This window comes from Hippopotamus amphibius, chromosome 9, assembly GCF_030028045.1.
Source record: "Hippopotamus amphibius kiboko isolate mHipAmp2 chromosome 9, mHipAmp2.hap2, whole genome shotgun sequence".
Classification (NCBI taxonomy): Eukaryota; Metazoa; Chordata; class Mammalia; order Artiodactyla; family Hippopotamidae; genus Hippopotamus; species Hippopotamus amphibius.
In genome coordinates, this window is record NC_080194.1 from 102,748,114 (window position 1) to 102,772,295 (window position 24,182).

The 24,182-nt window shown below is 39.5% G+C and overlaps 1 protein-coding gene across 3 annotated transcripts in view; it reads left to right on the plus strand.

The window, feature by feature from the left end:
- The window catches only part of LOC130861118 (acyl-coenzyme A synthetase ACSM1, mitochondrial), a 78,349-nt gene that overhangs the window by 38,865 nt on the left and 15,302 nt on the right, over positions 1-24,182 (plus strand). For all 3 annotated transcript variants that reach the window (XM_057749688.1, XM_057749690.1, XM_057749689.1), the window contains 8 exons: positions 5,652-5,862; positions 8,519-8,726; positions 10,938-11,078; positions 11,862-12,021; positions 13,935-14,014; positions 16,209-16,332; positions 19,097-19,177; positions 19,718-19,819. In XM_057749688.1, coding sequence (XP_057605671.1) covers positions 5,652-5,862; positions 8,519-8,726; positions 10,938-11,078; positions 11,862-12,021; positions 13,935-14,014; positions 16,209-16,332; positions 19,097-19,177; positions 19,718-19,819 — 1,107 coding nt within the window. The remainder of the gene's footprint in view (positions 1-5,651; positions 5,863-8,518; positions 8,727-10,937; positions 11,079-11,861; positions 12,022-13,934; positions 14,015-16,208; positions 16,333-19,096; positions 19,178-19,717; positions 19,820-24,182) is intronic.

The window sequence follows — 24,182 nt, forward strand, 5'->3', positions numbered from 1 at the left end:
TCTTGCTTGTAGATTCTTCTCTTTCATCTCTTTAAATATATCATGCAACTCCCTTCTGGCTAGTAGAGGTTTTGTTCAGAAATTAGCTGGTAACCTTATGGGAGTTCCCTTGTGTGTTATTTGTCATTTTTCCCTTGTTGCTTTTAATAATTTTTCTTTGTCTTTCATTTTTGTCAATTCGACTACTATGTGTCTGGTTGTTTCTCCTCAGGTTTATCCTGCCTGGGACTCTGTGCTTCCTGGACATGGGTGACTATTTCCTTTCCCATGTCAGGGAAGTTTTCAACTATGACTTCTTCCAATATTTTCTCGGATCCTTTCTCTCTCTCTTCTCCTTCTGGGACCCCTATAATGCAAATGTTGGTGTGTTTAATGTTGACCCAGAGGTCTCTTAGGCTGTGTTCATTTCATTTCATTCTTTTTTCCTTTATTCTTTTCCACATCAGTGATTTTCACCATTCTGTCTTCCAGGTCACTTATCCATTCTTCTGCTTAAGTTATTCTGCTGTTGGTTTATTCTAGTGCATTTTTCATTTCAGTTATTGTATTGCTTATCTCTGTTTGTTCTTTAATTATTCTAGGTCTTTCTTAACCTTTTCTTGCATCTTTTCAATCATTGCATCCAATCTTTTTTCAAAGTTCTGGATCATATTCAGTATCATTATTCTGAATTCTTTTTCTGGAAGGTTGCCTATCTCCACTTCATTTAGTTGTTTTTCTGGGGTTATCTTGTTCCTTCATCTGTGCCAAAGAACTCAGCCTTTTCAGTTTCCCTATCTTTCTGTGGCTGTGGTTTTCAGTTCCACACAATGAAAAACTGCTGATCCTGCTTGATACTGCTGTCTGCCCTCTTGTGGAGGAGGCTATCTAAGAGGCTTGTGCATGTGTCTCCTGATGGGAAGGACCAATGGTAGATAGGACTGGGTGTTGCTTTGGTGGGCAGAGCTCAGTAAAACTTTAATTCACTTGTCTGCCAATGGGTGGGGCTGCATTCCCTCTCTGTTGGTTTTGGCCTGAGGTGATCCAGCACGGGAGCTTGCAGGATCTTTGACAGGGCTAATGGTGGCCTCTGGGAGGACTCAAGCCATTGAGCCCTTCTCAGAACCCCCACTACCAGTGTCCCTGTCCCTACAATGAGCCAAAGCCACCCCCTACCTCTGCAGGTGGCCCTCCAACACCAGCAGATAGGTCTGATTCAGTCTCCTATGGGGTCACTGCTCCTTCCCCCTGGGGCCTGGTGCACACACTACATTTTGTGTCCTCCAAGAGGAATTCTGTTTCCCCCAGTCCTGTGAAAGCCCTGCAATCAATCCTGCTGGCCTTCAAAGTCTGATTCTCTGAGGAGTCCTCCTCCCATTGCCGAATCCCCATGTTGGAAAGCCTGATGTGGGGCTCAGAACCCTCACTCCAGTGGGTGGACTTCTGTGGTATAACTGTTCTCCAGGTTTTGAGTCACCCACCAAGTGGTTATGGGATTTGATTTTATTGCAATTGTGCCCCTCCAATCATCTCACTGAAGGTCCTCCTTTGTCTCTGGATGTGGAGTGTCATTTTTGGTTAGTTCCAGTGTCTTCCTGTCAATGATTGTTCAGTAGTTAGTTGTGATTCTGGTGCTCTTGCAAGAGGGAGTGAATGCATGTCTTTCTATTCTGCCATCTTGAACCATCTCCAAAAACATGCTAATCTTAATGTCACATTATCACATTAATTCCAAGCACAAAAACCCATGACTGATTAAGCAGTATCTTCTTCAATTTGCAAAAGTTATGAGTCTAAACTTTTTCTGAATTAAAGCAACAATTGTTTTTACCTTGATACCCCAGAATTTCTATCATTTTATAAAATCCTACAGAAATATTACATATTCTGTTCCCCTTAAATAGACAGTGAACAAGTAATCATTTGCATTTGCTAACTTCCTTAAATTGTTAGGGAAGAACTTTTTCATAGCACTGATTCTTCCATAGATATGAGTGTGTGTGTGTATATATATATATATATGTATATATATATATCTCACATATATATTTGTGTGTTTACATGGGCATATATATGTATATTTATATGTGTGCATATATATGTGTGTGTATACATATACACATATAAATGTGTGTATATATACATTTATTTGTGTGTGTATGTATGTGTCTATATAAATCTTATCTCAGGTGAGACACACTCATTTTTTCCAATCATATAAGGCAAAGGCGGTAGGATCATATTTGCACATATGTAGGGAAAAAACTGCTGGAAGACTATAAACCAAACAATGATCAGTGTTGACCTTCAGGAAATGAAAATGTTATGAGCAATTTGAAGAATTCTTTCTGATCATAAGATTTTTTTTTCTGTTAGTAACATTGTGCATTGACTGAAATTTTACCCTGAATATGTTTTATTTTGGGAAATAAACAACAATGAAAACTTTAAATAATTCTTTTCCTTGGGGAAAATAAAAGACTACATTTAAACAAAAAAATGAAAATTGTCCATAAACATTTAAAACCATTTGCATACATGTGTGTATGTATGTCTTGTTCACTATTGTATCATTTTGGTATAAAAAGAGAGCCTAAGAAATAGTGAGAACTTAGCAAATATATATTGAATGAATGAATGGATACTAATACATAAATGTGGATTTAATGTAAATATGGTTTTGCTTTTCTAAATTGATATTGGATCATGAGATTTTTATTGCAAAAATACTCTGAAAGTTTTTTTGGTTTTGTTTTAACATAATCCATCACATGGAGTTAACAATTTTGTCAACAGCATATACAAAAACCTGTTGTCTTTTTTAATCCATTTTGCCAATCTAGTTCTTTTGATTGGGGAATTTCATTGTTACATTTAAAATAATTACTGATCAAGATAACTTACTATTGCCATATTGTTGTTTCCTTGATATCACAGCTTTTTTGTCCCTCAGTTCATCCCTTATTGCCTTCCTCTGTGTTTAGTTGATTTTTTGTACTGATATGCTGTGAGTTTCTTTTCATGTCCTTTTGTATATATTCCATAGATGATTTCCTTGTGGTTACCATGGGGATTACATATAACCCTCTAAATTATAACACTTTATATTAAACTAATAACAACATAACAGTGTTAACATACGAAACTCTACTGTTTTGCAGTTCCCTCAACCCTTCTCATATTATCTTATTCATTTCACAAACTACATCTTTACATATTATCTCCCCATTAAAATAGTTTTATAATTAGTTATTATGCTTTTGTGTTTTATATATGGTGAAAGAATAAAAAGTGAAGTTATGAACTAAAAATTATAACAGTACTGTTTTTATATTTGTCTCTATCTAACTTTATTAAAGAACTTTATACTTTTGTATTTAGGTTACTCTCTAATGTCCTTTCATTTAAACTGGAACCCCTTAAAGCTTTTCTTGTAGGGAAAGTCTAAGGTTAATGTGTTATCTCAATATTATTTTTATCTGAGTATGTCCTAATTTCTCTCTCATTTTTTAAACATTTTATTTTATATTGGAGTATAACCAATTAACAATGTTGTGATAGTTTCAGGTACACCGCAAAGTGACTCATTCACTTTGAAGGACAATTTTGCTATATATGGAATTATTGGTTGAGAGTTTTTTCTTCCTTATCACTTTAAGTATAAAATCTCACTGCCTTATGGTCTTCAATCCACTGGTGATCTTATTAAGAAATGCTTACATTTGATGAGTCACTTTTCTCTTGCTGCTTTAAGATTTTCTCTTTGTCTTTGTCTTTTGTGGTTTTATTGTAATGTCTCTCTATGGGCATCTTTGAGTTTTCCTACTTGGAGTTCATTGAGGCTCTTGTATTTGTCTCTCCATGCCCTTCCTCAAATTTGAGAAGTGTTCAGCCATTATTACTGCAAATAAGTTCTATGCTCCATTTTTTCTCTCTCTTCTCCCTCTAATATTCCCATAATATGCATACTGGTCTCTTTGAATTTGCCCCATAAACTCCATAGGCTCTCTTCACTTTACTTCATGTATTTTTCTTGTTGCTCTTCTGACTCAATAATTTTAATTGACTTGTCTTTGAGTTTACTGATTCTTTCTTCTCCCTGCTGAAGTCTGCTGTTGAGTCCTTTTGTGAAATTTTCAATTCAGTTATTGTATTTTCAGCTCCAGAATTAATGTTTGGTTCTTTTTATAATTTGTATCTCTTTGTTGATATTCTCATTTTGTTCATGTATCATTTTCCTGATTTGCTTTGGTTATTTGTGTTTTCCTTTAGCTCTTTCAGCATACTTAAGAGAATCATTTAGTAAGCTTTGTCTAACAACTGCATCATATGTCTCTTTAGGTTTAATTTCTGGGGATTAATGTTGTTATTTTGAATAGGCTGCTTCTCTTTTTCTTTGTAGACCTTATGATCTGTTGTTAAGAATTGGATTTTTTTTTTAATAGCCACCTCTGTAAGTCTTTGCAGACTGGTTCCATGCAGGGAAAGACCTTCAGTAATGTGCCATTATGAAAATGTAAGGTCTTCTCAGGTCTTCTCTTGCATGTGTCTTTCCTAGGCCTGTGCATGTGTGTTTTTCTCCAGTTTTCCAAAATTCATGGCTGCTTTTAATTGTGTTAACTGTCTTAAAAGTCTCATACCTGCTTCGTCTTGAGGACTTAGATGTTCTATTATTTCTCAGTCTGTAGTCTCTTATCCCTAGGTAACCACCAGGCTACAGTTTCCCAACTCTGTGACATCTGCCACTGTTTTCAGATACCTCCAATATGCCATCATTTTCTTCTGAGCTCCAAGTCAGTCAAGACAGAAACCAGTCCCTAAAGCAGGCTCCAGACAAGCCAGAACATTGCAAACAAGTTCTATTCTTTTTCATCTGTCCTAAGGGAGGGGCTGGGAATTGGGTGCCTGCCTCCTGACTGCACTGTACCACATGGGAGATGGGGTGGTGAAAGAGTATGCAAAAACACCACAAAATTTCTTACCATTTTGATTATGACTTTTTATTGTTTGGGCATTTGATGACTGCTGCATATTTGTGACTGCTTCTAAGTTCTGATGAAGATATCTTTGTCTATTGTTGTTTACTCAGTGTATTTGTGAGGGGGAAAAAAGGCCTGGTGCTTCCAACCCTGACTTCTTCCACCTCTAGAGGTACCTTAATTTTAAAAATAATTTCCCCAAATATTCAGGAATTAAAATACCCTCTTTTATTTTGTTGTAACTATAATAACAACAGTAATTTTATTGAGTACCTACTATGTACCAGGCACTGTTATACACACCTAGGCTCTTAAAATATTTAAACTTTACTACATTCTAGGTAGTATTATTATATCATTTTCATAGGTGAGAAAACTGAGATACAGAGAGTAACCTACTGTCCATATGGAACTAAGACAGACACATGGGGATATAATAATTTGTCTTCAATAAGTGACATGAAGGCTATTTATGGTTTTATGTGACTTAAGAGGTGAGGGTTACAGTAGACCAGAAGAAGTCAGCTGGATCTCATCTCCCACCAACTTCTCTTGGCTCTATAAATGCGTGAAAATGGGATCTCAGTCCTTGAGCTACACTCACATTGGAATGTGATATAGTAGTGGATGGGCCAAATTAGTGCCCCTTTCCTTTGAAGCAGGAAGTAACATGTGGCATATGATCTTAACCAGGAAGGCAAGAGAGGTCCAAACCCAGCCCTGTGGTGGGTGAATGATCAAGGGGATGAAGTGAAGTGGAGTTTCAGAGAGGTGACAGACCTAACTCGTCGTGCAGCCAACATCTTCACCCAGACCTGTGGCCTCCAGGAAGGAGACCGCCTAGCCTTGATTCTGCCCCGAGTGCCTGAGTGGTGGCTGGTGACTGTGGGCTGCATCCGAACAGGTCAGTGACCCACATGGACCTCAGGGCTGCCAGGAGCCTACTGGTCCTGATATGCTGGGTGCTTGCTCTTTCCCCCAGTGTTGTCTTCCTCACGTCTTTCTTTTTCTCAGACTCCCTCAAATATGATTTCACTCCTTCTCATTCATTCTCTCATTTATACTCACGCTCTCTCAAACAAAATGTCATAATTCTCTCTCTCTCTCACACACACACACACACTTTCTCTGACACAGCCTCAGACATTCTTATTTTTTATAAGACTCATCAATTGTTAATGTTTTGCCATATTTGAGCCCCTCTCTCCCAGTGAGTCATTTAAGAATCAGTTGCAGACATTGTGACACATACAAACACCAGATAAACACTGGAGCAGGAATCTGCTAAGATCCAAGATCTTTCCTTCACATCACCACAATAGAGGTATCACACAAGAACTTTAACCCTGATGTAATATATGGGGTTGGCCAAAATATTTGTTCAGATTTTTCTGTAAGATGTTACAGAAAACCCAAATGAAATTTTTGGCCAACCCATAGCTACTTGATATACATCCAAGGTCAACATTACTCAATTGTCCCAATAATGTCCTTTATTGCATTTTTTTGTTGTTGTTTAAATCAAAAATCCAGGGACTTCCCTGGTGGTGCAATGGTTAAGAATTTGCCTGCCAATGCATGGGGCATGGGTTTGATCCCTGAACTGGGAGGATCCCATATGCTGAGGATCATCTGGGACCATGAGCCACAACTGCTTTGTCCTTGCATCACAACTACTGAAACCTGCATGCCTAGAGCCCGAGCTCCACAACAGAAAAAGCCACTGCAATGAGAAGTCCCTGCACACAATGAAAATTAGCCCCAGGTCGCTGCAACTAGGGAAAGCCCATATGCAACAATGAAGACCCAATAAAGCCAAAATTAAAGAAAAGAAAAAATAATAATAAAATCCAACTGAGGATCATGTACTGCATTTAGTAGTTATATCTCCTCAGGCTCCTTTTATCTAGAATGTTTCTCTACCTCTACATTGTCTACATGGCAATGTCATTTTTTGAAGTGTCTAAGCCAGTTGTTTTGCAGAAGGTCCCTCAAAGCTTGTATTTCTGACTCCTTCTTCATGATTATACTCAGGTTAAACATTTTTGCACAAGTACAATAAGGGCAATATTGTGTCTTTCTGGGTGCATCACATCAGGGATATATAAAGTTGGTTCCTCCCAACATCAGTGATATTGTTTTATCACTTTAGAAAGTTAGTATCCACCTTTGAAAAGGTACAGTTTCCCTTTATGGTCATGTGGTATTTATGGGACAGTGTGAATATCCTCTTCCCCAACTGTTTTTCACCTTATGCTTTGAGCATCCAGTGATGATTCTTGACTGAACTAAATATTTTAGTGATGGTTTTATATGAGGACTTTCCATTTTTATCATTCCCTGTATAATTATAAGTTGGCATTCTTCTGTAGAGATTTTCCTTTCCCTATTAATTGCTTATCTATGCATTAATCTATATAATCAGTATGGGACTCTTGGATTCTTTTTTGAATCACTTCATTTGTTCTATCATGTATGCTCAGACAACATGCCATGCTCTTGCTCATACATTCTGTCTCTCACATTTTCTCATAAATAGTTTATGAATCCACCAAGGTCAAGAACTAAGAGCAGTGGTTGAGGAATTATAGAGAAGCCATATCATCTGTGTAGTTCAGAGATGGTCCATGAGAAATGCAAGACCTGAGTTGAGACATTTGGGATATGAAGAATTCAAGAGGAGTAGAAGCAGTGGGCGGAAATTCCAAGAATGGGCACAGCACATGGAAGTGCTTAGGAGCAGGAGTAGCCCATATGAAGAATGGCCATTTTGAAAGAGAGAACAGAGTTGTGGGAGAGAAGGTGGAGAGTGAACAGTGCCCTCAGTGTCAGGATGGGGATGTTGTGTTTTCCAGGAGAGAGGGCACAGGTGTTACTGAAGAGAAGAGATGTGGAGGGGAAAAAGTCAGTGCTTCATGGTGTCTAGCAGGCTAATAATACAGAAAGGTGGTAGTAGGAAGATTCAGGACAGAGCATCTGGTAGAGAGAGAAATTATAATCCAATAAGGGTACACAAAGACTTGAACTAATTGTTGGTGATGGAGAATGGAAGGGAAGGTAGGAAAGTTCAAAGGACATTGTAGTTATCTTTGGGCATGAGGAATGAAGGAAAGAGATGAAATTCAAGATGACATGAGGAATGAAGGCAAGAGATGACAAGAGATTCAAGATGACAGAGAAGGAAGTGAGAGGAGAAAAATGGGGGCAGGGAGGCAGTGTCAGGGACACTGTCCTATTTGTGTCTTTCCCAGGTCCCCTGTAAATTTGTGTAAAGAAGGACCCAACTGTCTACTGGCTAGATCCATCTAGAGCAGTAAAGTTTAGGACAGGCTTTCAAATTTTCATGTGCATAGACATAACTTGGAGAAAAATGCAGATTCTGATTCAATAAGCTTGGAGTGGGGTGTGAGGTTCTGTGTCCTAGGGGTGTTGATGCTCTGGACCACACCTTGCACAGTCAGGGCTTAGGGGATTTCTCTGCAGATAAACCAGGTCTGATGCCCATGGTTGTGAGGTTGTGAAAGAGAAACCACAACAAGCTGTTTCTTTCTCATCCCTAGGGATCATCTTCATGCCAGGGACAACCCAGATGAAGGCCAACGACATTCTCTACCGACTCCAAGTGTCTAAAGCCAAGGGCATCGTGACCACAGATACTCTTGCCCCAGTGGTGGATTCTGTGGCTTCAGAGTGTCCTGCTCTGCAAACCAAGCTCCTGGTATCTGACCACAGCCATAAAGGGTGGCTGGACTTCCGATCACTGATTAAGTGAGTCTCTTCTCTGATGAATGTGCTTTCTGAGGAATGGCAGGAGAAGACCACTCACTCCCAAGTGCTGGCAGAGAAGCAGTCAGTGGGAGGAAGCTCACCAGGTCTGAGTTTATCTTCCCAGTTATGTCACTGATTTGAGGTGGGACCCTGGGCTAGTTCCTTCTCCTCTTTTGGCTGCAATTGTTTTATCTATAAAATAAGGATATTGAACTTCTATGCCTCTCTCACTAAAATAGAATCACCCCTGCACAAAGAAGATGTGTAAAGTCAGAGAGGTATTGTGTTGCATTTTCTTTGTAGGTGGGGAATCTGAAATATTTATATAAAAATTTACATCTAAAGAAGTTGAGTTAAAGGTTAGGATGAAGTTTTTTTTCTCTTCATTGGAGTATAAGTGCTTTACACTTTTGTGCCAGTTTTTACTGTACAACAAAGTGAATCATCTGTATTTATACATATATCCCCATATTCCCTCCCTCCCTCAATGCCTTCACACCTTCCCTATCCCAGCACTCTAAGTCATCACCCATCATTGAGTTGATCTCCATGTGTTATGCAGCAGCTTCCCACTAGCCATCTATTGTACATTTGGTAGTGTATATCTGTCAATGCTACTCTCTCACTTCATTGCAGCCTCTCCATTGCCCCCCACTAACGTTGTCCTCAAGTCCATTCTCTACATCTGCATCCTTATTCTTGCCCTGCCACTGGGTTCATCAGTACCATTGTTTTAGATTCCATATATATGTGTTAGCATATAGTATTTGTTTTTCTCTTTCTGGCTTACTTCACTCTGTATGACAAATTTTAGGTCTATCCACCTCACTACACATAACTCAAATTCATTGCTTTTTATGGCTGAGTAATATATATACTGTGAAAACCATAAGCCCAAAAGATATATGTACCACAGTGTTCATTGCAGCACTATTTACAATAGCCAGGACATTGAAACAATCTAAATGCCCATCAACAAATGAATGGAAAAAGAAGATGTGACACATATATACAATGGATTATTCATCATAAAAAATGAAATTTTAAGTTGACACTTGAGACTGAGAGAAAAATGACAGGTAGCTTTGGAAGCAAGCACTTTCCATCTCCTAGGGGTTGGGTACCTATAGGGACACCTTGTGAGGAAAGTTAGGGAAGGGTTGGAGGTAAGGAAGACCCACTCCACCTCCAAAACTCTGATTCTCCAAGCCTTCAGGCATTTTTCATTTCCCACACAAACCATGCTGGATTTGTTTTCTTGTGATAACTCCACAGTATTTAAAGCTCTTTACTTCAATCCCAAAAGGCAATTATTACAGTGAAATCACATGTGATTCTATATTCTAAAGTCAGAGAATTAAATGAAAATAGCTTAAACAAAAATACTCATTAAAACTCCCCGAAATTGCCTAGAGTCAGTATAGTGTCATTTCTCAAAAAGAGACAGTGCTTTCTCCAGCATTGGGATTGCTTGCAGTCTCTCTGGCTGAACTCTATAGGAAGCTTGCATTTACAATCATAATAGACCCAAGAAAGAGACCCTCAGTCTAGGAGAAGCTCCCCAACAATTAAGGCAGACAGGGAACTACGGATTCTACCTACCACCTCAAGCTCATGCCAGGACAGACATGTACATACATTTCCTTCATTCTCATTCTCCCTAGTTTTCTCTTTCCTACCCCTCATCATCAAGTTTGTGAGGTTAAATTCCTGTAAAGCTATTTTGTGTAAATAACAATGTTAGCAGTGTGGCTAAAAGCATATTGTATGGGTCAGACTGTCTGAGTTTGAATCCTGGCTCTGCAACTTGCTGGCTATATGTCTTCAGGTAAGTAACCTAACCTCTCTGAGCCTCAGTTTCCTCATCTGCTAAATGGGCATAAAAGCAGTATCTACCTCTTAGGGTTCCTCTGAAGATTAAATGAGGTCTTATTTGTAAATTGTTTACAGTGTTGTGTGGAATAATAGGAAACACCATTTCAATGTTTGTTAAATTAAAACAAAATAATCCATCATATTTCCTCACTTCTTACGTTGAAGAAATGTCAGTCCAGCTATCCGAGTCACCTATAAACTTTATTTGATGTCTAATAATGGGAGCTGTAAACTCCTGTTTTCTGACTCCAAGACTCATGTTGTTTCTTTTGTTTCCCCAGAGGATGGAAAAACAGGAAACATGACTTCTATCTTTTGTATTGAATTCCTTTGCAGTTCAGCATCCCCAAATCACACCTGTATTAAGTCAAAGACCCTGGACCCAATGGTCATCTTATTCACCAGTGGGACCACAGGCTTCCCGAAGATGGCAAAGCACAGCCATGGACTTGCATTGCGATCCTTGTTCCCTTCATGGTAGGACAGAGGGCACCAATGTAGAAGCTGGGCCACAGATCTGGGGTTGAGTGTGTGCATGTACGTGTATGTGCTGGGAAAGGAGCTGCTGGTGGAATTGACCCCATCCTGTTTATCCCTGCTGCTCTCTTTGGTTCAGACCCCTAGGTGTGTGAGAAGTATAGGCTTTCTTTGAGTGTTTGCTGACAGAGGCATCTGAATGACAAAGGAGGCACATTTGGGTCCTGCCTGAGCACCTTCACAGGAGGTGTGGAGGAGATGTGGGTGGGAACAGCAGGCATTCTGCAAACCACACAAATGACAAGCCCCTGTGTCCCTGTCAGTGATTCCAGGGTTTGGTGGGGAAAGATAAAATGCTCCATGAATGTGACCCTATGGACAGGTCCTCTCCTCTCCTCAATTGTGCACAGATCAGGCATAAGATTTCCCAATCACAAGCTGTTATGGAATAATAATACCTGGAACCAAGCCACAGAAAGCCACTGCCCTAACCTGGAACAAACACACAGACTAAGGCTGGATTAACCATATAATCAATTTTATACCAAACTCTTCTCCCTTCCCTGCCTCCCCCAACCAGTAACATTCAAACCAGCCCACGTTCAAATAGTTTCTAACTTACTAACCACACCAAGAGGAAGAGAAGGCTTTATGTGAAAAATTGGTATCTGTGCTAACGATAACAACTGAGTAGACAAACCCTGGGGGAACAGGGGTGTAGAGAACGGGTGCGTAGCATAACAGTCAAAATAGTATCTGACCCCCATGCTATTTTTGAGTTAGCAGGAAATTACTGCAGCTGAACACAACTGATATCTTCTGGTGCCTGTCAGACACAGGATGGGTTGTGGCTCTCCTGGGGTCCCTGCTTGAACCATGGACAGCAGGGTCTACAGTCTTTGTCCACCATCTGCCCCAGTTTGACCCCAAGGTCATTGTGCAGGTAAGAAGACTAACATTTTAATATCTGCAAACTCCCAGAAGAAACTCATTTTGAGCTCAAAAGCTGGGCCCAACTGAGAAATACTTTATTTAGTCTCTTAGCATACCCTGGCTCTGGGTTTCTCAAAGTGTGAAGCACTGCATCAATCATTGTATCAGAATCACATCAAGATGTAACCCTGAAGAGAATACATGTTCCAAATCTGTCCCTAGACCTGTGGGTCAGACTCTGTGGACTTGGGAAGTAGAACATACATTTGGAGAAATGAAAGCAACCAGAACAAGCTCAGGTCTCCTGGAACCTGGATCCTGGCTCTACCAGGGCCAGGTAGCTAGTGTGTAAATGTGCATGTGTGTGTAAATGTGTATAAATGTTGTGTGTGGCTGCTCAATTAAATGGTGTGTTAGAAACAGAGGCCTTGAAATATGACAGATATATTTCTTATCCCATGTTTGAATTTATTAGTGGTTTACTTACCTTCAGTTTCCTTATCTGTAAAATGGGAGTCCTAATGGTTACTACCTCCCCAAAATGGTTGGGAATATTAATGAGTTGATACAGGAAAGGTGTGTAAAGTGCTTAGCCCTGAAACTAGCACATAGAAAACATGCAATAAGTGGTAGCTGTTGCTGGCATGCATAGATCAAGATAATAACTGAGGGCACCAGCATGAACTCCTTCCATATATTGCACTTGTCTTCACCTGAGAATTGGCTTTGTGTGTCCACTCACTCCTCTGCTTTCTATCTTAGAGGCAGACCTTCCCCTTCACCTCTCAAAGTCCAGTTCCCTCCTGACAGCTGCTGCTGATCCTGTTCTTGTCCCTGCTCTTCTGTCCGGAGCCCCTTTCTATTAATCTTTAACTCATTAAACCTTTTCTCCTCTATTTGCAATCTCTTACTTTTCATTGGCTCTGCTCACTCAGTCCTGAACTGTATTGAAAGTTTCTCATCCTAAAAATACCTTCCCTTTACCCTGATACACATTGAACCAGCCCTGTCTTTCCTCCCCGAAGATCAAATTGCTCCATAGAACCTTCTCCACTTGTTACAGTCGCCTCCTCTTCCCCCCAGGTTACTCCTCAACACGGTAGTCCTCCAAAGCTCTGCCCTTCACTTTCTTTCCCTCCCTTTTAAGCAATTTCCTTCACATCCATTTCTCCAGCAGGCACATCTACTCAGGTGGCTCTTAAAACTGTCCAGTCTTCTCTCTCCTGGCTAGTTCCCCCACATTTTTCTGCTGGTTGGTTAAGTTCATCTCTTCATCCCTCCAGCACCTGAAACTGCACCTCCCATTTGTCATCCCCTACCCCTATATCAATATCTGCCTCTCCATCATTTTCTGCCTGCATGCTGCCAGTCTCTGAGGCTTACAACTCTGAATCCACCTTTCACCTTACTCCACCCAGTCTAATTCTCCTTCCCCTACAAGAGGTGACCTGAAAGTCTCAGTGTATTTTAAGCTTGAATTATTTCAAAGTATTAATTCTACAAATTTGCCCCAAACCCTGCATTTGAAAGTTTCATTGTTTAATTTATTTTATACTTACTTCTTTTGTGATTTTTTTAATAATAAACTTTTAAATTTACTTAGTTTCAGTCTCTCTTACTAAAGATGGAAGCTAGTGACTAAAACCAAAAATGTTAAATTAAAAATTTACTGTTTAAATTCACAAAATAAAACTTTCCCTCTATCCCCTCTCTGCCTACTCCCTCAACTTAGATTTTCTTGTGTTCCCCCGATAGTACCTGACACATGCCATGTATGAAATTCATGCTCAATTTAGGCAGACTGAAAGAACTAATGAATAAATGGGCTCTCCTAGAGGAGAGATCAGAATTGAAATACTAATAACAGATCCATATTGTAAATCTTAATTGTAAACTAAAATTTCTTCTCTCCTCACATTCTAGACATTCTTCAAATACCCTATCACCCAATGCCTTGCTGTACCCTCTGTATTTCGAACGATTCTGCAACAAAATTTCACCAGGTATGCAAAGGGGTCTGTGGCAAGTAACAAGAATCTCTGGGTAGGACTTTAAGTACCTGATGCACTGCAGTCTGTTTTTAACTATGGTTCTTTGGGGATACTCTGTGTTAGTGTGTGTGTGTGTGTGTGTGTGAGAGAGAGAGAGAGAGAGAGAGAGAGAGAGAGAGAGAGAGAGAGAGAAAGAGAGAGAGAGAGAATAAAACACTCAGGGAGTTGTGTTGTTAAAGAAAGCTACAGAAAAGTACATAAGATACACATTTACAGATTACTGAATCATTGAAAATAAAACACCTATGTAACCACTCACCAAAGTCACAAAATAGAACACTGCCTGCACCCCGGAGACCAACTCATGCCTCTCCATCTCCACTAAAGGAATCCACTATCTTTGATTTTATGATGTTCATTTCTTATTTTCCCTCATAGTTTACCTCCTAAGGAAATATCCCTAGACAAGTTATTCTATTTTACTTGCTTATGAAGTTCATGTAATCATACATTTTTCTGTAATATCTGGCTTCTTTTTTCAGTATTATGGTTCTAGGATGTGTCCGTGTTGTTACATAATGCCGTGGTTGATTTTCATTGCTGGATAATAATACATTTTATGAAAGTACCACATTTTTAATCAGTTCTATTAATGGGCATTTGGGTAGGTTTCAGTTTGGGGCTATTGAAGGTTAATGCTGCAATGAATCCTTGCACATGTACATAAACATGTAAACACACATTTCTGTGAAACTTCTCTGGGAAAGGATTTGCTAGGTCACACTGACATTGTACCCTACCACCTTATTTTGGAAAGTATTGAGCCAATGTATGCTCCCACTAGCAGGGAAGGAGAATTTCCATTTTTCCACATCTTTGGCAATATTTGTTATTGCCAAAGTTTTGATTTTTGCCCATCTGCTGTGTATGTAGTATCATAATGTAATTTTAGTTTTGCATTTCCCCATGTTTCCAGATTAATTTTTAACTAACATGAAATCTGCTCTTTGATCCTCATGGTTGTTTACCTGTTTTTAGCAACTCTGAAATTGAAATGGTTACTTCAAAATCACAGCTAACCTGTTTTACACATAAGAGTTACAGTATAAAATTGTTCAGTTTATGAAGATAACTGAAATACAGCTTGATTGTATTCATGAACCCTCCATCTGGCTGAATTATGTTTCCAGCTGCATTTTAAAGCTCTTATCAGAGCCACTTTTTGCAATACCCCTGAGGTGGTGACCAAACCCAGTGGGCATTCAGCCAAGGCATAACTCCTGACTCTATTGGAGACTCTGCCCATTTTATGTACTTTGGATTAAGCTCAAGAATGAGGAAACCAGCCCTCCTATCCATCACTACTGGCTCTGTATGTACCAGGAAAGGGTGACAAGGAAGCCTGCCACCTCCCTCATCCCTAAGAGCTGGCCCAGCTCGGCCCCATGCAGGCTGGTACTAAGACCTCAATCACTTCTGCCCATTTCCTTCAGGGAATCTATCATTATTTTGTGATAGTTCTTATGTTATTTATGGAAATTTTCATGAGGAATGAGAGGATTTTCATCACCCAATGTGCCTAGAAAACTAAGGCAAATGTTCACAGCAGACTTCTGTTCTCTCCAAAATGCCTTCTCTCAGGGCTGTTGCCTGTGATCCTTCTTTTCTTTTCTTACATGAAGGCCTGTCTTGCTTGATGTCCTGAGCAATTCATTTCCAACCCCTAACTTGCTTTCACTAGCCAGACACAAAAGCCATTCAGTTCACAGAGGCCACTCTCCACAGTAGGTGGTACAGTTCTATTACCATTCTCACATATCCTTAAGATCTTATCTCTCAGCATTTACAGTTTAGAAAAATATTCCTCTTAGACACATAAAATTCTGAGAACATGTTCTAAGCACACTTTTCTCCCACTTGTTACATCAACATCCAAACTCAATCCTGATCTCCCTGATTTAACCCATTAGCCTCAACACCACCACCACCTTCTCCTGCCAAAAGTGTCAACAGGGACTGATAGGAAGTGAGTGACTTCTGCTTGGAGTTGACCATTAGTAAAATGCCCAGAAGGCAAGTAAAAAAGTGAAGAAGCAGAAGATTGAATGATCCAGATGACAATGTTATGAGCCTCTAACACACTGGGAAGGGGGAAGAGCACCCAAGCCCAGTCTGAAGCTCTGTTGACACCTTTCCTTCCCCTCAGTCTCAGGTTCCCCACTCTGCAGCACTGCCTCACTGGTGGGGAGGCCCTGAAGCCCGAGGATCAAGAACAGTGGAGAAAACAGGCAGGGATTCTGCTCCATGAAGGCTACGGACAGTCAGAAACAGTAGGTGAATGATCCCTTCTGGGCCAGTCAGGATTCCCCATCCACTGAGCCCAGCAGATGAGCTGAATCGTGCTACGAGTGTGTACAGGGGCCCCACTGTGTGCATAGAATTGCTCAGAGTCAATGAGAGGCTCCAGAGCTCTAGGCTAATTTGTCCCAAACAAATTTGCAGAAAAGACAATTCACAACTCATCAACTTGTTAAAAGACCAATGTGCTCAAAACTATTGAACAAAAACTTACAAAGCAGTCTAAGAACATGGTGTCACTTTTATAATTAGTTTAAGGGAGCCCAGCAGGGGCCATGGGGTACAAGGCATCCTGCAGAAACATGGAGGTCACCACCACAAGTCCTGTCCACTTCACCATCCCTTCCTAGGCAGCAATCACAGGGGGCAGGCAGGAGCTGATATCAGATGTTCAATAGTTCACTTCTGTGTGTTTATAAAGAGAGCACACAGCTTTGACTGTTAGACACTAGTATTATAGGAGAGAGCTTCTATATATACCACCCCTCCAACACACACCAACCCACACACAGTGCGATCCCAAAGAAGATCACTGACCAGTCAGGTGGCAGGGCATTCAGAGAACCATGCATGTCTTGAACCTCAAGCCCTTTATCCATGACAGTGTGGACAGATATCTCTCTTCTAACACATCACAATCCATTTCGGATGCTGGACAGAGCCACTTTCCCTACCTCCCCATCATCCCTTCAGCTGACAGAGGGATGACTGTCATCTCAGGACCTGTAGCAAAGTAGCTGTTATTTATCAAGTATTAAGTATAAATTACTTAATTATAGGTATAAGCATATATGAAGTTAACGAGAGACGTGAGATTTTTCCTAATCAAGTTTTTGTAAATGCACAGATAAATTTTTAGTTTGACAAGTTCTGAAAAATATAGTTTCGAGGTACCTAATACCCAAGTTAAGATGTAAGACATTTTAATCATCCTAGAGCGTCCCCTCATGCTGTTTAGTCTAAGTCAATTTCCCTGAGCATCGCATATCTCCAGCAACAATTCTGATCTCTGTCACTGCAGATTAGTTTGGCGTCTTTTTGAACTTCATATAAATGGAATGTGTTTTTACATATATCTTGATTCACTGAGCTTAACATTTTTGAATTTTATCAATGTTGTTGGGAGTATCAATATTAAGATTTTTTATTGTGAGTAATATTTTATTGTATAAATATACCACAAATTGCTTGTCCCTTCTATTACTGATGACCATTTCAGTGGCTAACAATATTTTCTTATCATAGATATGATACTATGAACATTCTGGTATAAAACATAGCTGTTTTAGTTAGAATTCACATAATAGTATGACATTATTTTGCAAAAAAGAAAAAATTAAATAATGAGATATTGAGTCTGCTTCCAGGCCTGAGAAATCTTAAGATTCTAGATCTGTCCTTGCTGATTCACGGATTATATTTGGAAAAGGAGTGTGAGGTTAAAACTATGCATTAGCCCTAGTCCCTTTGCATCAACTATTTGTAACAACAGAATACTCCCTGATACCCAGATGGTGCTTTATTTCTTCAAACATTTCCACACCTACACACTCATCTGTGCAACATTTTCCACTTTCCTATAGTATGAGCAGTGACGTACCAGAGGGGAACGTGTTTCCTCACCCAGGAGCTCAGACCCCAATTCAAATCTCAGCCTTGCCAGTTAAAGGCTTTGAGACTGTAGGCACATCTCTGAATCTTGTTGAGTCTAGCTTCCCCTTCTCCAAAATGGAAATAAAATGCCAGTCTTGCCAAGTTGTGATAAGGTCAATGAAAAAAAGTATACAAATCTCTTGCCCCAGTGTCCAAGCCCTTTTGCAATTATGGTGGTTTTTGTTGTTTTTAGGTAGGTATTGTGTTTAGATGCCAGGGTGCAAAGATGGATGGGACAGCCTCTGTTCTCTGAATACTCATTATCTACTGAGGGAAACTGACATGCAAAAATAAGCATAATGCGCAACACTAGACGTCTGGGACACTAGAAGTGTGGGGGAAAATAACACAGAAAGATAATCTCCCAGCTCTCTTTTTTGGGGCCTGAATGATCACTGGCAGTAGCTGTGTATTGAATACGTGCTGTGTGCCTGGCACATGCTCACAAGCGCTGTAACAGGGAATGTTGTAATTACCCCCTTTTCACAGAGGAGGGGATCAAGGGGGTTTCATTTGTACACAGCTATTGAGTGGTGGAGTCCAGATTCAAACCTTGGTCTGTCTGAGGGTAAAGTGCTTAACTTTAGGAAGAATGATGTTTTAGAGACCCATAGAGAAGGAACAAGATTCATTAGGAAAACAAAGGGGATAGGTCAGTGCACAGGGAACAACGTGAACAATCTGAATAACCTCATCACAGCTCTGAGAAGTAGCTGAGGCAGCTCCAAGTACATGTTTGTTAAATGGACTCATGGCCCTCCCCTGGTAAATGGACACATGTCAGGCATACAGTGGGTATCCCACAGCCTATGCTACATTCTCACAGCCATGGGCTCACCCCTCTGCCCCTTCTTGGCCCCTCCCACTGGACTCTGTAGCCCCAGCACCAGGCTCAGAATGACCCCATGTCAGGTGCAGTGGATGTCCGCTGACTAGAGTTGGGTCAATGCCTCGTAGCTTCCCCACAAGGGCTCTTCACACAACATCAAAGGACCTGTGACCAAGGAAATCATGTATGATCCTTGCTGCTTTGTGATTAGCCTGGACTCTTGGGCAAACCCCGTTCTCTTCTTTTGTGAACAGGGAGTAACTTGTGGCACTCTCCGGGGGATGAAGATCAAGCCGGGTTCCATGGGGAAGGCCATCCCACCCTATGACATTCAGGTCTGGTGCTGAAGACATAGGCAGAGAGCAGTTAGTGCTCAGCTGGGGTTGGACCCTTGTGTGACACAAGGTGACAGAACCAGTCATGCATCCCAGTTGTCCTTCCTCCTCTCCGCTGACTTTTCCTCCAATTTCATGGGGAGGTTTCAGTTGAGATCTGCAACATCCTGGGCCTGAGTGCAGCTTCCCAGGACTGCCAGAGGCCTCACAAACCAAGCCTGGAAAAAGAGCACTTGAGTAGCTTTGGTGGCTCTCTCCATTGCTGGTGATTTCAGTTTTTCCTGATCCATGTTTTCTAGGTTGAAGACACAATTGTGATGTCTAAATATCCATGAAACAAATAGACCCATAACTTGGGTTTCACCATTTGCTATTTTCAAAGACTTTTGACAGTATTATTCTATTTTCTGCAGGGCTCCTCTACCACAAACCCCTCCCCATTTACCCCCACTGTGTCACATGAAAAAGCCAGGCAATATTTGGGGGGCCAGGAATGTTGGGGATCACTGCAGGCTGGGATTCACAGGTCTCTTGCTCCAGATCATTGATGACAAGGGCAACATCCTGCCACCCAACACTGAAGGAAACATTGGCATCAGGATCAAACCCAGCAGGCCCATAGGCCTCTTCTTGTGCTATGAGGTAAGGACACACCGTCTGCCCCCATACAGGCCCAAGATTCCTTGAAGGGAGCTGTGTAGGGAGAAGGGACTGGACTCAGCTCTGCATGCTGAGACTTCTTCCATCTTCCTTTAGTTGCTCCAAGTCAATGAAACCTGTTATTATTAATCTCAAAGCTCTAGTATATTCCCACATCCCTTTCTGTTGTAGCCCATCTGGCACTTATGGGCTGACTGAGGGGGTAGGAACAGCCTGGCTTCAGGACCAGCAGACTTGGGGTCCAATGATCTCTTGTGATTAAGAATGTTGGCATTGACTGGGTTCAAATCCTACCACCCCACTTATCAATGAGGTACAAACAAATCTGTTAATGTCTCTGAGCCTCCAGGGGCACTATTATCCCCACTTGAAAGAGGAAGAAACTGCAGATTGGAAGATTTACATGTCTTTACCATGTCAAATAAATGGCAGGCCTAGGATGGTAAGCGGTGTGTTTTGGGCCCCAAACTCTAAATGAGAAACTCAGGGATTACGGCAAACTGTAACAGTCTGTAAGGAAATCTGTAGTAACTCTTCATCAGACAAACCCTAGCCAGCAGTGGCCACCAGGAGGAAATTATCAGTTTCCAGGATTGGTTGCATAGGAGGGTAGACAGACCCTGAAATTGATCTCAGACTCCATCTCCTTTCTACAAAGTCACAGCCAGTGTTGTCACTGTTGTCCTCACACTATGGTCTTAAGGAGGGAAGAGGTCCTGCTCCTCTTATGGTACTGATGTCCAGAAGCAGGCATGCAAGCCTTAGCCTTGATTCTCAGTAGCACAATGTCAAAGCTGGATAAAAGAGAAAATAAACACAGAGGAACAGGTATATAGATCTGCAGTTCTTTATCCTGCCTGCACTTTAGACTCATCTGGGCAATTTTTTTTTATAAAATATTTGACTGTAACCACAGAGATTCTGGTGAAATTGAACTGGGGTGGTCCAGAGCAATGACATTTTAAAACAAAAATTGTAAATGACATATTTTATTTTATAAAGATGTCTTCACATATGACCACACTGATTTCTTCCATTTCACATGCTCTCATAGAAATGAGAGATGTCACTTTTCCAGTGAGGTTTGTTGCCTTATGTTATGTTCATTTATCTTCTTCTCTTTGATGTGTGTGTGTGTGTGTGTATATATATAATATATATGTTTTATGTCATATATATGTTATATAATATATACAATATAAATTTTTTGTTATATGTATATAATATAAAATTTACCCTTTCACCATTCTTGAACATACAATTCATTAGCACTGAGTAAAACTTACAATATTGTGCAGCCATCACAGCTATGCACCTGCAGAAAGTGTTCACCATCCCCAGAAGAAATTCTGTTCCCATTAATCAATAGCTCCCTATTCCCCATATACCCAACACTTGGTAACCTCTAATGGTACTTTTGTCTTTAACAACCTGCCTATTTTAGTTGCCTCATATAAGGGGAATCATACAACATTTACCCTTTTGTGACTGGCTTATGTCAGCACAGTGTTTTCAAGCTTCACCCATGTTGTAGCAAAATGTCATTTTTTGAGACTGAATAATATTCCATTGTATAGAATACTACATTTTATATATTCATGAATCTTTTGATGGACATTTCGGTTATTTCCACATTTTTGACTACTGTGAATAACGCTGCTGTGAACACTGGTTGTGCAAGTAATTGTTTGGGTCCCTACTTTCACTTTTCTTGGTGGAAGTGGAATTGCTAGATCATATGGTAATTCTGTTTAACTTTTGGAGGAACTGCCAGACTGTTTTCCACATTCCCATCAGCAATGCACAAGGGTTTTGATTTCTCCATATCTTTACATATGCTTGCTATTTTCAGTTTACTTTTAATAACAGCCACACTAATGGATGTGAAATGGTATCTCATTGTGGTTTTGATTTACATTTCCCTAATGACTAGTGTCTTGTCATGTTCTTATTGGCAATTTGTATATCTTCCGAGAATTGTCTTTTCAAGTTCTTTGCCCATGTTTAATTGGGTTGTTCATATGTTGTTTTTGGTGTTGTTGCTAAATTGTAAGAGTTCTCTGGATATTAATACCTTATCAGATATGCAAATATATGCTTTGCAGATATTTTCTTCCATTGAGCACCTTGTCTTTTCACTTTCTTGATAGTATCCTTTGACATACAAAGTTTTTAAATTTAATGAAGAACATTTAATCTATTTATCTCTAATTGTTCTTTTTTTTCCTATGCTTTTGGACTCATAATCAAGAAATCATTGCCAAATCCAACGTCAAGAATTTTTTCCTGTTTTCTTCCAAGAGTTGCACAAGCTTAGTTTTTTACATTTAAGTTTTTGATTCATTTTGAATTAGTTTTTGCATATGATATAAGGTAACTTCATTCTTTTACATGTGGACATCCAAGTTTCCCAACACCATTTCTTAAAAAGGCTGTACTTTGCCACTGAATAGTCTTGGCACCCTTACCTAAAATCAACTGTCAATGTAAGTGAGGGTTACTTTCTGGGTTCTCTATACTATTCCAGTGGTCTGTGTGTCTCTTTATGAAAGTACCACTTTGTTTTGATTGCTTTAGATTTGAAGTAAGTTTTGAAATTGGAAGTGTTGGCCTCCAATTTCCTTCACCTTTCTAAAGGTTGTGAGATGTTATATGAATTTTAGAATGGGTTTTTCTATTTCTGTGTAAAGCACCATTGACATTTTGATAGGGATTGCATTGAATCTGTAGATACCATTGGGAAATATTGTCACCTTAATGTTGTCTCAAATCAGTGAATATGGGATGCTTTTCCATTTATTTATGTCTTCTTTCTCTTTTTCAGCAAAGATTCTTAATTTTCAGTGTACAAGTCTTTCACCTTCTTTAATAAGTTTATCCTTAGTATTTTTTTTTTATGTTTTCTTAATTTCCTTTTTGGATTGTTAATTGTCAATGTATAGAAATGCAACAAGAGTTTTGTGTATTGATTTTCTTTTCTATAGCTTTGTTGAATTCCTTTATTAGCTCTAACAATTTCTGTGTTTGTGTGCATGTGTGTGTTTGTGAGAGAGAAATGTTTATGATTTTCTACATATGTCATGTTATCTGTGAACAGATCTAATTTTAATGCTTTTTTTTTAATTTTGATGCCTCATTTCTTTTTCTCACCTAATTGATCCAGCTAAACTTCCAATACTCTGCTGAGCAGAAATGGTGAGATCAGGCACCGCTCTCTTCTTCATGATCTTAGGAGGAAATCTTTCTGTCTTTTACAATGAGAATGATGTTAGCTATGCTTTTCTTTTTCTTCTTTCTAATATGTGGTGTTTGTTATGTAGAGAATTTTCCTTCTATTCCTAGTTTATTAAATAAACTGAGTGTATTTTTATCATGAAAGAGTATTGAATTTTGTTAAATGCTTTCTCTGCACCAATTGACTAGATATGTGGCCCCCAGCCCCCACTTTCATTCTATTAACATGGTTCATTACACTGATCGATTTTCATATGTGCATATTTATTCCAACCCGGAATAATTCCACTTGGTCATGGTGTATATAACTTTTAATATGCTGCTGAATTCTATTTGCTAGTTTTTTGTTAAGTATTTTGCATCAATTATTTATAAGCATCTGTAGTGTTCATTTCTTGTAGTATCTTCACCTGGACCTGGTTTAACAGTAATGTTGACCTCATAGATTCAATTTAGGGGTATTTCCCCTCCTCTTCAATTTCTTGGAATTGTTTCAGAATAATTGCTATTAATTCAACCTTAACTGTTTGGGAGAATTCACTAATGAAGGCATCAAGTCTGTTTTTGTTGTTGTGGTTGTTGCTTTGTTGTTGTTTTGTTTATTTGTTTTTGTTTTTTGTTTTCTTAGGGTGGGGAAGGATGAGGGGGTTGATTACTGATTCAATCTCCTTTCTAGTTATAGGTCTATTCAGATTCTCTATTTATTCATGATTTATTTTTGGAAAATTATGTGTTTCTAGAAGTTTGTCTAATTCATGTAGATTATCCAGTCTTTTGGCATATAATTGTTCTTAATATTCTCTTATAAACTTTTGGTTTTGGAATGTAAAATTGGTAGTAAAATCTCCTCTTGCATTTCTGATTTTAATAATTTGAAATATCTCTCTATTTTTCTTAATCAATGTAGGTAAAGGTTTGTTGATTTTCTGATCTTATCAAAGAAGAAAATTTGGCTTTAATTATTGTCTTTATTGTTTTCCTATTCTGTATTTTATTATTCTCAGATACAAACTCTCTTATTTCCATCTTTTGCTAGCTTTGGATTTAGTTTGCTCCCCTTTTTCTAGTTACTTAAGGTGTTAAATTATTGACTTGAGTTTTTTTCCCCCCT